The 13,907-nt window shown below is 41.4% G+C and overlaps 1 protein-coding gene across 4 annotated transcripts in view; it reads right to left on the bottom strand.

The window, feature by feature from the left end:
• Positions 1–13,907, bottom strand: part of itpr1b (inositol 1,4,5-trisphosphate receptor, type 1b) — a 75,143-nt gene that overhangs the window by 32,669 nt on the left and 28,567 nt on the right. For 2 of the 4 annotated variants that reach the window (XM_034531916.1, XM_034531914.1), the window contains 5 exons: positions 13,072–13,192; positions 12,770–12,954; positions 10,875–11,023; positions 9,800–9,911; positions 1,156–1,285 (listed from right to left, as the gene is read on the bottom strand). In XM_034531916.1, coding sequence (XP_034387807.1) covers positions 1,156–1,285; positions 9,800–9,911; positions 10,875–11,023; positions 12,770–12,954; positions 13,072–13,192 — 697 coding nt within the window. Of the gene's footprint in view, positions 1–1,155; positions 1,286–1,983; positions 2,032–2,965; positions 3,002–8,170; positions 8,207–9,799; positions 9,912–10,874; positions 11,024–12,769; positions 12,955–13,071; positions 13,193–13,521; positions 13,549–13,907 lie in introns of all 4 variants that reach the window. The other 2 variants (XM_034531915.1, XM_034531913.1) reach the window with 2 other exon arrangements.

Raw genomic sequence — 13,907 nt, 5'->3', positions numbered from 1 at the left:
GATCAGATGTGTCTGTAATCCGTGGAGATCCTTTAACTCCTACTGCTGCTGCTGCTGCTGGCTACCACAACCAGCCAGCCAGGGGAGCAGTGGTGAGATAACAGCACCCATCAGAGCCATCTCTGGCTGGGCGAGCCACTGAATCAACAACACATCCCATTCTAGACGGCGCTTGGCTCGCTGGTCGCCTGGCAACAACACGGCCCACGTTATGCTGAGGAGAGAGCCAGTATGCTCAGTAGCAGAGTCGAGGTCCAAGGGCTTAAAGGAGTACAAGGCCATGGCTGTGAATACCATTTTCTTTTCTTCTCCCCCTCCCTTCACCCTAAAGCATTAGAGATGAACGATGAGTCACAGCTGTGATGACAGACACGGTGCCACTTGCTGGAATGAATACAAGTCAGTTTACGAACAATCTATTACATTTGGGAATGTCAGATTGAGCAAAGATTCGGGGACAAATAGATGAAGAGACGGCTTTAGTTTGTAATAACAACTGTTTTCGCTACATATGAATGGCCCTCTGTGAATGTATCGTTTTGAACTCAAAGCACGTATGCCCAAATGTGGATTTACATCGTGTGGTCCAGGTGGGCGTCCACATGAAAGCGATCTTTTGTTTACAGCTCCCCACTGTCACTATTCTTTATAATCTGTGTAGGAAACATTTACGACACGAGAGGAACTTCCACGTCCTCTGTTAACACGTGCCTGTGAAATTCATACAATGATTTGAAATTATTCTGAAAGTTCACCTTTTGACCGAATGTTACGCACCACCTGCTTAAATCACTTTTTCTTCACTAAGAAATACACAGATATTTTGGATAACGGGTTTTATTCATGCGTAAATCATCTGATTGATCAAAAAAAAACTAAATAATATTTCATTTTAGTTAAGTAAAAGTTTAAATTGTGCAACTGAAGCTGAACAGTTTCATGTTTTCTTCTTCTTTGTTTGTAACATATTCCAGCTGTGAAATGAACCATTTAAAATCGTTGACTCGCTTGTTTGTTTTGTGTTGAGCTTGTTGCAGCACGGACCCAGTGTCCCAAAGTAAATCATTTCATCTTATCTCTATGAGCATAACTATACAGACACACACAGATAGGGTATTGTTACACGTACACACACACACACACACACACACACACCTGTAGGTGATTTCCCCTGCGTTCCAGGAGCGAGTGGCCCGGTGCTGAAGGCCGTGAGGCTCTCTCTCCTCAGGCCAGGTTTGACGTTCCCATAGTATCGATTGACAAGGATCTGCCGCAGAGCTTCGCCCTATCATTGCAAAATGGATGTTAGGAGATAAGGTCCAATTAAGCTTTTCAAATCACAGAAGGGGACCTGATACCTAAATTCAGTGTTACTGTGCTAATGTAGCAAGATCAGAACATTAATGCAATAACTTAAATCACACCAAGGGTTTGAAACCTAAGATATAAAGCTGTGAAAAGTTAAAAGTTTACATGGCCACCTCTTGGTAAAAGACAGTTATAAGACGGATTCTGAATTCCTTTTAAAGACGCTCAAAGCAATAAAAAAAAAAAAAATACAAAGAAATAAGGAAAGAAGAAGAGTAAGAATGCCAAAGCATTGAATGCTAACCATAATAACATATCCCTTAGAAGAACTCAACACACAGCATCTTTACCCTCCGACCTCAGTCGATGATGTTTAAAAGGCGACGCTGTGTCCTCTCCCATCTCAACATATGCTGACATTCGGTGGTTTGATGTAAATCAGTGCGGCGCAGTCCCCTACACGACCCCTCTGGGCCAAACATGTCACAGAAGAGAGGAAGACCCCAAAGGTAATGTCCATCTGTTGATGTGCCTCACGTGTTGCATATTGTATAACTGACAGGGGAGTGAGTGAGTGCCATGCAGTGGAAGCAGTGTGACTGTGAGGGCATCCCAACGGCCGGTCAGTTGTCGACCATCACTAAGATGGAGGAGGAAACCAAACTCAGTACCTACCCTCCTCTGATCCTCCAGTTGCTTCTGCGGCTCGTTGGGATCAAGCTCCTTAAAAAGGTGAGGCGAGTTAGCAGAAAGCAATAAAATAGAAAAAGAAAAAGAAGAAAAAAAAAAGTTCGGAAAGGAAATTAGAAAACAAAATATGTTGTTGATCCAGTGCAAATTAGTTACTTTACTTGCATGCAGGGAATTGGGTGCCAATTAGATCATGCAGTTAAGAGGGAAGTGGTTGTGTCAGGGAAGATGTGAGGTTGAGCAAAGTCATGCAAGGCTTCGTGCAAGGAGGGACTGATGTTCATTCTAAAACAGACCTACGAGTTAATCATTCCAGAAAAAAAAAGAAAAAAAAACCGAGTCAAATTCAAATCTTATTTATGCCCACAGTCCGGTGGGGGATTTCTCAAACGTTTTACCTTTGGCCTCCGGTGCCTTACATATCATTATAGGCACAGAGATCAATTATTTACATAAGAGAATGAAAAGCTGCCAGAGGGGGGTTAATACAAGCCATGATAACAATAAGAAGAAAAAAAAACTGTCCAGGTTACATAATTGAGCTGTGAGCTACTGACACACACTGTAAAGCATCAATCTAGCATGGAAAAACACCTCACCCATGACTTTAACCCCTCTCACCCCCGCCCACTGAGGGAAGATCAGGAGACTGGACTTTGCTCAAAAACCAAGAGGTGGAAGGAAAGATGAATGAAAGGAGGGAAGGAGAGAGGGAAAAATGGATGAGCGGGCACGGCGCTCATACATACACGGGCGGATATGTAGCACGTTACACGTGGTGGTGGTGGTGGGGGGGACAATATACAGCAGGCGATTTAACAAAGGGATGGGATGTGTCCCTTCTTATCTATTTCAATAAAGAGATGCTTAAGACTGAGGACAACTGTAATGGGATGAAGTTAGTGTATAAATAGGACAGTGTGACCCATATCAGCAGGCAGCGAGCCAATAGCGGTCTTAAACACACCTCTGCAGGGACTTCCGGCTCGGGTGGAGGTGCCAGCTGATTGGAAATAAAAGGATGATGTTAGTCAGAGTTTGAAGATGTTGAATTAGTTACGCTGCCCGCAAAGAGTAGCACCTAAAAACTCCTCGTCCCTATAGTTTGCCATTCGCTCACGTTTAGTTTTTCTTCCGTATCTAGCCTTCTTCTGCTCACTATGATTGCCAGTCACATGCACAACCGCGCATCATACATGTGCGTGACTTAAAAAGAGCCAGGGGCAGAGAGAATGTGGACCCAAATTGCTCCTGGAGACCTTGGTGACAATGGATTGCTTACAGTATGTGGGAAATGTCAGTGTGTCTCGTGTTTTCATGGAGCGGGGACAATGGGACAGCACGGATGATAAGCAGCATCGGCCTCTTGCAGCGAGAAAGCAGGACCTCTGTGTTTCGACCTTCACCACAGCGGAGACCTTATGCAATGCTGCGCTGTGGTGCGTTTAGTATTCTGTGGTTCGCTGTTAACCTCCTTTTGCAAAGTGTTGCTTCCTGTCACTCCAAACAACAAGAAATGTCGGGAGAAGAGAGAAATAAATAAGCACACACATCTCAGTGTGCATATTGGTTGTTATAAAAAGGAATTTATTTGTGGTGCAGAAGATTTCTACTGACACTTTTGACAATGACAAAGTGATATGACAGTGGTAAAGATGAAAAAAATTATACCAAATGTTCCTTTTCTGATTAAGAAGCTAAACTTATCTTCTCAGAGTAAATGTAAAAAATAAATGAATAAAAAATATTTTCTGCCAACAAAACAGGTCCAACCAAAAAAATAAATACAAATGAGTAAAAGCATTAACATTTAATTTTGTGGGTTGGATGTCAGTTATGTAGTCAGAAAAGTAAAATAAAAATGATTAAATAACACATAATATCACAAGTCCCTAAATTAAAAACATTTTATTTAAAATTAATAAAATAGTATAATCTTAAATTTGATGATAGCCTTGGGCATCCAAATTCCAGTTGTTCAAGAAAGTTAACTACTTATTTAAGTGACAAAGCGTATACCTAAATACACACACACACACATACTAAACAACAAACATGCAACCTGACATGGGCATACATTATGGAACCCTCTGTAACCAAGACATGCTGGTTTATGCTGATTCATTGTGCAACTGAACAGGAATTTCCCTCCATCAAGCCTCCTTGGTACGTCACGCACTGATTTCCACAGAAAAACGGTGACTTGTCACGCCGAAGTAACATTCAACACCGCTGCTAACTTCTTCTAATTCAGACAGACAGACACACACACACTTTCTGGGTTATAAAATAGGCATCAGCTGGTCAGCTTGACGCCACTTGTTGTCAGCACCGGTTTCTCTTTCTTTCTCTTTGCCTCAAAAAAGGCGTGATAAAAAAACTCCACAGACAAATAAACACAATGAGATTCGGAGCTTTGCGGAAACAAAAGGCAGTTAAAGTCAGATGATCTTCACTCCTCCAGTGGTCAAACCATCCCTCTGTTTACAATAACGTAACAAGAAGCGGACCCAGTGAGCATTTCTTTACCTCACCTCAATGGCAAGTCATGAAGGAAATTGGCTGTTCATAATCAAAGAAAACAAGTCTTCAGCGAAAAAGGCCAGAATGATGGCTTCGTACAGCCATGGCTTAAGTGCAACCACTCACTGCCTAAAGTCAAACCCCTCCCTGCCCCTGCACCAATGCTACAGTCTCCTTGAAGACATCTCTGCTGAACTTTTAATGCCAATTACCAGCAAAGGTCACACATCAGTGGAGGGGGACATAAATTCCAGGGAAATGGAGGAAAAGAAAAAAAAAAAAAAAAGGGAAAGAAAATTGTTGTCCCTTATGTAACTGCTTCCTGAGAGCTGGCTGGATCCCAAGAATCGTGCAGCATTAAGTTCAGGAAACTGGGACAGCTGCTGCGTGCTGCCGCGGCACGTCTGCAGCTCCCCCTGTTGACCGATTTAAAAAAAAAAAAACGCACACACACACACACACACACACAAACAACAGCCCAGAGTCTCCTGACTTCACCCTCAGTCGCAGGCAGCAGGACAAACCAGGACAAGCTGGAGTCTATCTGAGGGAAGAGTCAGTGACGGGAGTGGCAGCTGGATAGGTAGAGAACACAAAGCACGGCGGAGAAAAGTGAAAAGGACAAAACAATATTTGTCACGGATGCGGTCGGGAAAAAATGCAAATAAAAAAAGAAGCATGAGGTGACAAGAAGAAACCATTAGAGAAATCTCGAGCTAAACAGACAGTAACGGACAAGGATAATGGGGAGATAAACATAGATAGATGAGAGCTTGAGAAACACACACGTAGAAATAGTCCCTTATATAACCCTCTCTACACGAGACATCATCTCCATCGGACCTCCCACAGTCTCGACAAACAAAAGACGCTCACGTGCATGCGGAGGGAAAGACAAACACACACAGTAAATGATACGATCGTGGGGCCATGACGACGAGGGCTGCAGGTCGATCATGTCCTGTTGCGCGCGCCCCTCCTCCCCCTCTCCTCCCAGGGGCTCGCATTTGGTCACGTTTCTATTTCTGGAAGAATAAGATAACCTCTGCTAATGGGCAAAACCCGTCACTCCGCTTTATCGTGATCTCTCTAAAATCACTCTCCCTGCACGCACACACTCTGAGCGTGCAACAACTAGGTATGATGTGAGTCTGTCAAACTGTAGTGAAACTGACAGCTGCACTCATTCCTAGAGACCTTGGGGTGGGTGTCGTGCGTGTTAGGGTAGGTCAGAGAGCTAAACGCTGGGGTTACATAACATCCATCATGGCAGTTTATCTCTGCTCAAGTTGAGGTTTTTTTGGCCTGCATGTCTCCCTTATGAGTGATATCCGCACACATGCTGCCAGGCGTCAGTCAGGGCACTGAGCGCTGTTGTTGACACGAGTGTGTGCGTGAATGAGTGACACGGCGCATGTGCTGGGGGTTAAGGGAGTGCGTGTACATTCTTGAGGAGTTGACGAGACAAAAGGGCTGGCCTCTGAGAGCAGCCCTGTTTGTTTTTTGTTTGGAAGCCGGGGATTTCCAGTGCGACAGCACCGGGCGGCACGCACAAGGAGAGAGGGAAGGAGGGAACATGAGACGGAGAGACATAACAGGGAAACTGAGAGCATATCGCTTCCTGACAATTCTGGAAAGACCCTTTTCAATTTCGCCATTTCCCCCTGCTGACATTATGTTCACTTCCCTTGCACTCACCGCCTCTTGATTAAGTGACTAGTCTAGCGTCTCAAGTGTTATTTTCCAGCAGGCACAGATTCCTCCCGCTCGGACAACGTGTTTCGGTACACATTAATATATAAGCTTTTCGCCAGCACTTTCAGTGTACAATATACAGTCGTCATCAGTGGACGGAGTTCGCTCGGTCGTCATTGGGATGAGCTTACAGCAGCTGTCTCCACAGCACTTTTATGACTCATCAAGAAAGGCTCCAGAAAGAAAAAAAGAGCTAGAAATTGGACTTGGAAATAGTTGTCACAATTCAAAAGGTCAAGAAAGGATGCGATGTCCTCCAAGTGTACAAGTGTTTATCTTAAGTAGGTTCAAAGGTGAGTGGATTGACCTCTGGTCTGAATAAAGAGAGCTGCCGCAGTCAAAATGAGGAAACTGAAGTACTACAAGTTACTTTTTCCAAGATGATTTCTTTGCCCTATAACTTTGACCAAAACTAGAATTTATAGTCCTTTGAAAATATTATTCCAAACAGAATAAACCTAAAACAACAACAAAAGCAAACAAATTGCTTCACTAAATGTTTCTCAAACAAACCTCCTACAAGTTATGAATAGATGTGTGTGGGAGAGGTCCTATCCTGTGATAGGACCTCTCCCACATACAGTATCAGATATAGTTCCTCATTAGTGACACCCATAACCCCCGTGACATCGACTCACCATCACAAACAGAAAGGACAAACCTGTTTTATCCACTTCCTTAAGGCCACAGGTCACAATCACACACATATTTTTGCAATGCACACGCATGACATGCACACCGCTCCGCACGCAGCCCAGCCCCCATGTGTTATGAACTATCTGAGATGAAGTATCTCCAGCTATATATAAATGTATATATAGATACACTCACACCTGCTCTTGCAATCGTGGCAAAGGGCTTAGAACTCGATCTCTCACCACCATCCATCATAAGGGGGCTGTGCGGCATGTAGAGGAAGTGACATTGATGTTGATCAATACTTAGAATCATTATCAACTCAAGATTAAAAAAGGGACAATTTACCCCAAAATCTAAAATATATATAATCTTCTCTCTTACATGGAGTGCTATATCAGCTTGTGGTTTGAAACTCAACAGCAGGGGCTCTTTCCAGAAGTCACGACCTGGTTACTCAAGATAATCCACAGACCTCGCTGTGAGGAGTTTTGTGTAGGAACTATTTTCTTTCTACGGAACTACCTTTGGCAACCGTATCACCACACGGAAGGAACTGTACTCAGGAGGATGACATCAATCGTTACATTGTCGGGAGCACAAGCCTCATGTCGAGTTCGGTTCCCTGAACTACAAGTACTTCAATCATGAAAAATCAGATGCCGTGATTGAGATGGTTTACGTCTCCTAATGGTACACGAGTATGAAGAGAAAATACTCCAACTGGTTGTTACAGCATGAGCAAAGTTTGGGAAATAAATAAATCCCTCTCTGTCCCTTCAATGGAAATGTTGGGGCCCAAAGGTCCCACAGAATTTGTGACCAGCAATCTTAGCCGCACAGTCGCTGCAATGGCCATGCTGTAGAACGTTTGTTACAACAGACTTAATAAAGACTTAAAAAGGGATAAACAATAGTAAAATTGGTTGGTAAGAAGCTGTATCCCTGCATTATCCAGAATGTTTTCAGTAAAATAGAAAACTTCAACTAATTTCTTCCCTAAAGAGTGCACTCCAGTACAGAAAGTCAGTACATGACCATATACAGGCAGAACACGCAAGCACATTGCACACATGCTAGCAGTATGCTACGTTACACCGTGGAGATGACAGACACAAAACAGGGAGGGATGGACTGAGCTACTGACAGGTGTCCCGGATGGGAGGGCCAGAAAGACTACAAGCAGCACAAGCACGTCTATGTTGCTAGTGGGAGACAAATCAGGTGTAACATCACAATAGGAAATAAAATGATTAACCTCAGCCACATCCATTTCATCATCAAAGGCAATCAGCTGCAAGAGAAAAAAAGTATAGGGGCAGAGGGTTAGTAGAGCCAGATTAATGAGTTAGAGCTCCGTCACAAGTGTGCACATGTAAAGCTTGTCACGCGCAGACGCAGTTTCAAAAATAAAAATCTGTGAGATAGCATGTTAATAATTTTAAAAACCCACTCATATTCATTCAACAATACACAGATGACCTGTAAATCCCATCTTTGTGTCTTTTTAAAATAGAACTTTCTCATTTGTGCCGATTTAGAGGACAGCCTGTTTTGGTCAAGGGCATCATGAACATCTTGTTTTCACGGTCCACAAATTGTTTTTCCAAAATTAAGGAAACATACGTTTTAAATGTGTGTAACACATATCTTTTAATCAAGATTAGATTGTTATATGTTGTAGAGAAGTTATATTGATTGGAGTAATACATACTATTCTTATACTATACTATACTATACTTGAACACTTTGGACTTCGCACTGAACAGCACTTTAGCCCAGTTGCCCAGTTGTGCAATACTAGTACGTTTAAGTACTTTTTTAAAATTTATTTTATACACTTTATCCACTTTATTCTATTTCTACTCCATCTGTATATATAATATTCTTCTTGTTTTTTACTCTTTTATCTTAATTCTGTTATTATACTACTTGTTTTTTACTTATTACTGTGAGCAATGCTGCTGTAATCCTGTAATTTCCCCACTGAGGGACTAATAAAGGATTATCTTATCTTATCTTATCTTATTCCATTGATCCAAATTGAGAATATAAAAACTCTTGGAGGGAATTGTGTGCGTTCAGCTTATGAATGGGTTACATATTACTTTTACTGTAGATGCATTAGCCATCTGCGGTCTTACACAGAGAAGGTGTTTTTTGGAACAACAACCATGTCTACTATAGCCGTTTCCTTCTTCTATCCTTTCTTTTGACTTTTAACCATCACCAAATTCCGGTAGTGCCCGCATCATCTTACATGTGCATAAGATACAAAAAAACAACACCTATTGCAACAAAATAGGAAGATAATGCCTTCAATTGCATGAATTAAAATCCTAATTCCAGTTGTGGGTTCACTTTGTTCCTACCAGTGAACCATAATACACCGATCTTGTTGCAAGCTGCAAACTGACAGTGTTGAAGCAATCAACTAAAGATTAGTTTCATTAGTAGCCAATGAGGTCATTGGTAACCGATGAATGTGATAGTCGAAGCATGTGTGATGTTAATAGTGTTAATAATGTTGATGTACGTTCCTTCAAATCATTTGAACTTATTGTTTATAAGGTTCTTTGGGAATAATAAAATCAGCATTTTCCAAACATAAAACCAGCCATGACAGAGAATTCATGAACTACCCTGGATGCAGTGATAGATGGGTCTTTTTTGTTAATCGTGCTATATGTACAGCCTCCAGTGACAACCGAAGAGAGCTCAGCCTCTCCGTTTTTCAATCTCATGTCTTCCAGTTTGTTTGGTGCAGTGGGACACAGGGACACTGTATCCCCGAGATGTCAGTGAAGTGTTTTATCTCATGTGTGGGTGACTCTCGGGCGCGACAACAAGCATATGATGAAAAACAGGAACGCAGAGGGTATTGTACCTTCTCCCCATAGCCCCGGTCTTTTGTCATCATTTCCCTCAGTGTCTGCAGCACTTTGATGCAGAGACGCTCCTCGTTCTCTTCCAGCAGCTGCTTGGTGTGTTTGATCAGCCTGGTCACGAAAAGAGAAAGAAAAGTGAGTGCACCACTGAACACACCTCAACAATCACAACATATTATGTTGGCTAATTTCCGTCACACAATGGTCCTCTTTTAGCCAAGAACTACAGGTTTTGGACGATCAGGGCTTGGCCGCACACTTAAATGAGTGACAATGACAGAAAACCACAAAGCAATTGGTTCTTCAGAATGCATTTAGGAAAGAAGGGCTTTAAAAAAATATATATATGTTTTGCTCTCAGACCTATTGTGGGCCCACTGAATACCATAGCTGGGGAGAGTTGACACACTCCACAAACTACTGTACTTCACAATGGCAGCCATAAGTGGGATAATCCCTGCAACAACAGCTCTTTGTATCCGGAGAGGTTCCTTTAATCAAAGAGCTTTTATCAAGCACAAAAAACACACCATAAAATACATTGTCCATTAAATAATAATTGTTTAAAATCATGTGCAAGAATATGTATCATATCATTATATGTTTCTGAACAGCATCTCTCTTGCATAATTTGTTATTGTCATTATTATTGAGGATTTCCAAAGAAATTCCACAAAATATATAACTAGATTAATAGCCTATTATCTGTTATCTTCCTTTACTTTATTTAGACCATTGTCTCCATGACACTTGCTAGCATGCTTGCTAGCATTACTTCATTAGCTAACGTTACAAAGCAACCTACACCAGATCCATGCAGAGTAGCTAAGTCACATCTAACTGGCTCACCGTAGCTAAGCTTATGTTACATTTCGGCAGCCCAATTTACCAGCAAGATCTCCCGAGAGGCTGGATGAATGTTATAAAGCTACTTTATCACCCACTTTCGGCACTGTAGGGGAGGCAAATCTATGTTATCTATGTATCCATTACGGGGAATACAGGTCTCAAACACTGCATACAGCCCACATTAAGCGGCAGAATAAAACTTCAGTGGGCCAAATTTAGGCTTACTTTGATATGAATCCTCCACTTTCACATTTCTTGCGAGCTTCTGTGTTCTCAGGGAAGAGCAGCTCTGGACGATGCAGGACATCCACCAGCACTGAGAGCTCAGCTTGGACCAGCGGCCTCAGTCGATCCTCCAGCGCCGATACTATGTCCTACAGGAAATAGGGACATACAAACAGAGCTGGGACATGAACAGAAACTGCAGCTTTACCAGAAAAAAGTAATCCTTACTGACTGTAGACTCAACACAGCTTTTATGAATGATTTATGACATTATATCTATATATTATAAGGGAAATCATGACCGCATCACATATTTCATGCAAGAAATCCAGTTACCACAAACCTAAACATATCTGTGACATTGCTTTATGAATTAATGTAAGAGAAACTGAAAGCACCATGACACTTCATACTATACTTAAACAAAGCAATCCATACGTCCCACTTCCTGTCACATCTGGTGATGATTAGTGTGAAAATATGCAAATAAGTGAAGGTGCATCATGAATACTGCTGGTCTGGTGTGGATTAGTATTGTGTGGGCTGTCTAGTGAGTGGCAGAATAAAAAAGGGGCTATTAGGAGATGAAAAAACACAATATACAAAGAACAGCATTGAAGCACGCAGTCTCATGAATGCTGTTCCCTAAATAAAAGCAAAAATTAAACATAACGTGAACTTTTCAGCCGCACCCTTACTAATACCCTGTGAAAGTAGAAAGATAACAGCTGAACTGAACCAGACATGTCAGAGACTGCCAGTGAATACTGAGTCACCATTACAAGAAAATAGGGTGTAGCAGCTAGGCCTATGATGGCAATTAGGGGAAACGCACACACACACACACACACACACACACACACACACACACACAATGTAAAGGAAGTCTGAGCAGACACTAATCATTGTTTACAAATTCAGAGTCACAATCTGAAACAAGTATGTGTGTGTACACATATAAGGAATTTGACTCATTACACACGGTTCCAACAATTTTCAGGAAGACAGAAATAAACATACTGCTAATGACAAGGATGAAAAAAGTAAAAAGTAAACTACTTAATGTATAATGTACATAGAAGTGGGTAAAAGAAAAAAGTGTATACATATAAATGAAAAAGCAACAACGAACAACATACCGTACATGTGCAAGTCAAAATGTTTTGTAAATTGTAAACATTATAATTGTAAGTAGATACTTAAACTATATATATATATATATATATATATATATATATATATATATATATATATATATATAAACGTACACTATATATTCCATTTAATATATTAGAATATATATTAGAATAAGATAGAAATTATAATGTCTTATATTATTAATTTGTAGAAAATATCTATTTTATTTTTAGAATACGGATTGAGAAGAGAGATTATTCATTTTTTGAGTATTTAAAAGAAAAGTGGCTACTAGCTGGTCAGCTATCAAATCAAAACCACAGCAACAACAACAACAACAACAACAACAACAACAGCTGCATGTGCATACTGTGCAGGTGGCTGTTTTAAAGTACTCGCACCTTCTTTATTGCAATTCAAGCTCATCTCTGCCAGACTGACTAATGGCACACATGACCATCTTACCACGACTGAAAGAACTTGATGTCCTGTACATCTCTGCCGCTAATGCAATTCATGAAAGCCATAGCTACTTTCTGTTCTCCTCAATAAACTGGCCTGCTTTAAAAAAAAAAAACACACACAGCTGACGGATATATCACAAAAACATCAAGAACAGTTGCTCTCCAAGCAGTTAAATTATTTTACTAATGTTTTATTTATTTTTCCTCCACTGTAATAATAGCACATACAATAATGTAATTAAATAAGTTTGACTGAAATTGTAAGAAAACGATTCAGCATGTTATGCTACCAACCTGTAGCCTCTCAATGATGTTTCGGTAGTCTTTGGAGGAGGTCAGGCCGGAGTCTCGCCTGAAAGTGTTCTTAGCAGACAGTCTCCAGCTGAGGATGCTCTTCTGCACAACATTATTGGACTTGACAAACAAGTTGTTCACCTGACTGTCCAAGTCCACTGGAATGGCAATGGCTCTGCTTTTAGCTGGGTAGAGGGAAAAAGTTTGGATATTTATATTTAATGCCTTTATCATGTGCCACAATGCCATTTCGAAAACAATAACAGAGATTGGTGGTCGGTGTTCTTAGCCCAGTATCTTACCCACGTCTGAGAGTACTTTAATGCAAGCCTCCACTGAGGCCTTCTGAACCGGGTTAAGCCAGTTACAGTGGTACACCCTGAACACTCCCTGGAGCAGTTGTACAAAAACTGGCTGACGAGTCTGGAAGACAGAGAGAGCAAGTTAAAAGAATACAAATAAACACAATGAAGGGAGAGTAAAGCAGAGCACATACTGCATAGGATATATGGAGGAGAAAAAAAAACTGTAAATAATAATTTAATAACCAATAAAGTGCCTATTGTGATCCCTGATTAGGTTGAACCCACAGTCCAATTTGTGCTAGAGATGTTAGTGTGAGGATACTAGAGCACCTATTGTGGAAGAGTCTACAGCTTTGGGGTCAGTTGGCCAGCTGATTATGATCACCAGATCAGTTTAGCGGTGTTCATCTATCAGCTGGCCACACCCCCCTAGAGTACAATAAATACCTCAGATATCTTTCCAAAAATGGCGGCCTGTTGCGAGAGAAAGAGGGTTGTGACGTCATTATATATTGGTAAACCTCAGCGAGCAGAATTCTCAGAATGTGCAACGAGTTACACAAAAGTAAATCAATCATTTCTACTGCGGCCAACTTGGAGCAAAACAATTCTACATGAAAATAACCCAGGGGGGTCAAGAGGGCAACTGTAATACAACACCACAACGTTACTGCACCAGGGATTGGCTCTATGGAGGTAATGGTCATGATTTACTGGGAGAGTTGTGGGCGACGGGACACCAAAACATCAAGGTCTAAGAAACGGAGTGTCAGCGTTGCATTGATGCATCATCTGCACCTCGTCCCGGCAAAATCTTGTGCAACACACCCACA

The sequence above is a fragment of the Cyclopterus lumpus genome, chromosome 5 (genome assembly GCF_009769545.1).
Source record: "Cyclopterus lumpus isolate fCycLum1 chromosome 5, fCycLum1.pri, whole genome shotgun sequence".
NCBI lineage: Eukaryota > Metazoa > Chordata > Actinopteri > Perciformes > Cyclopteridae > Cyclopterus > Cyclopterus lumpus.
Note: the sequence above shows the minus strand (reverse complement) of the source record. Positions and strands in the feature narration are given on the sequence as shown.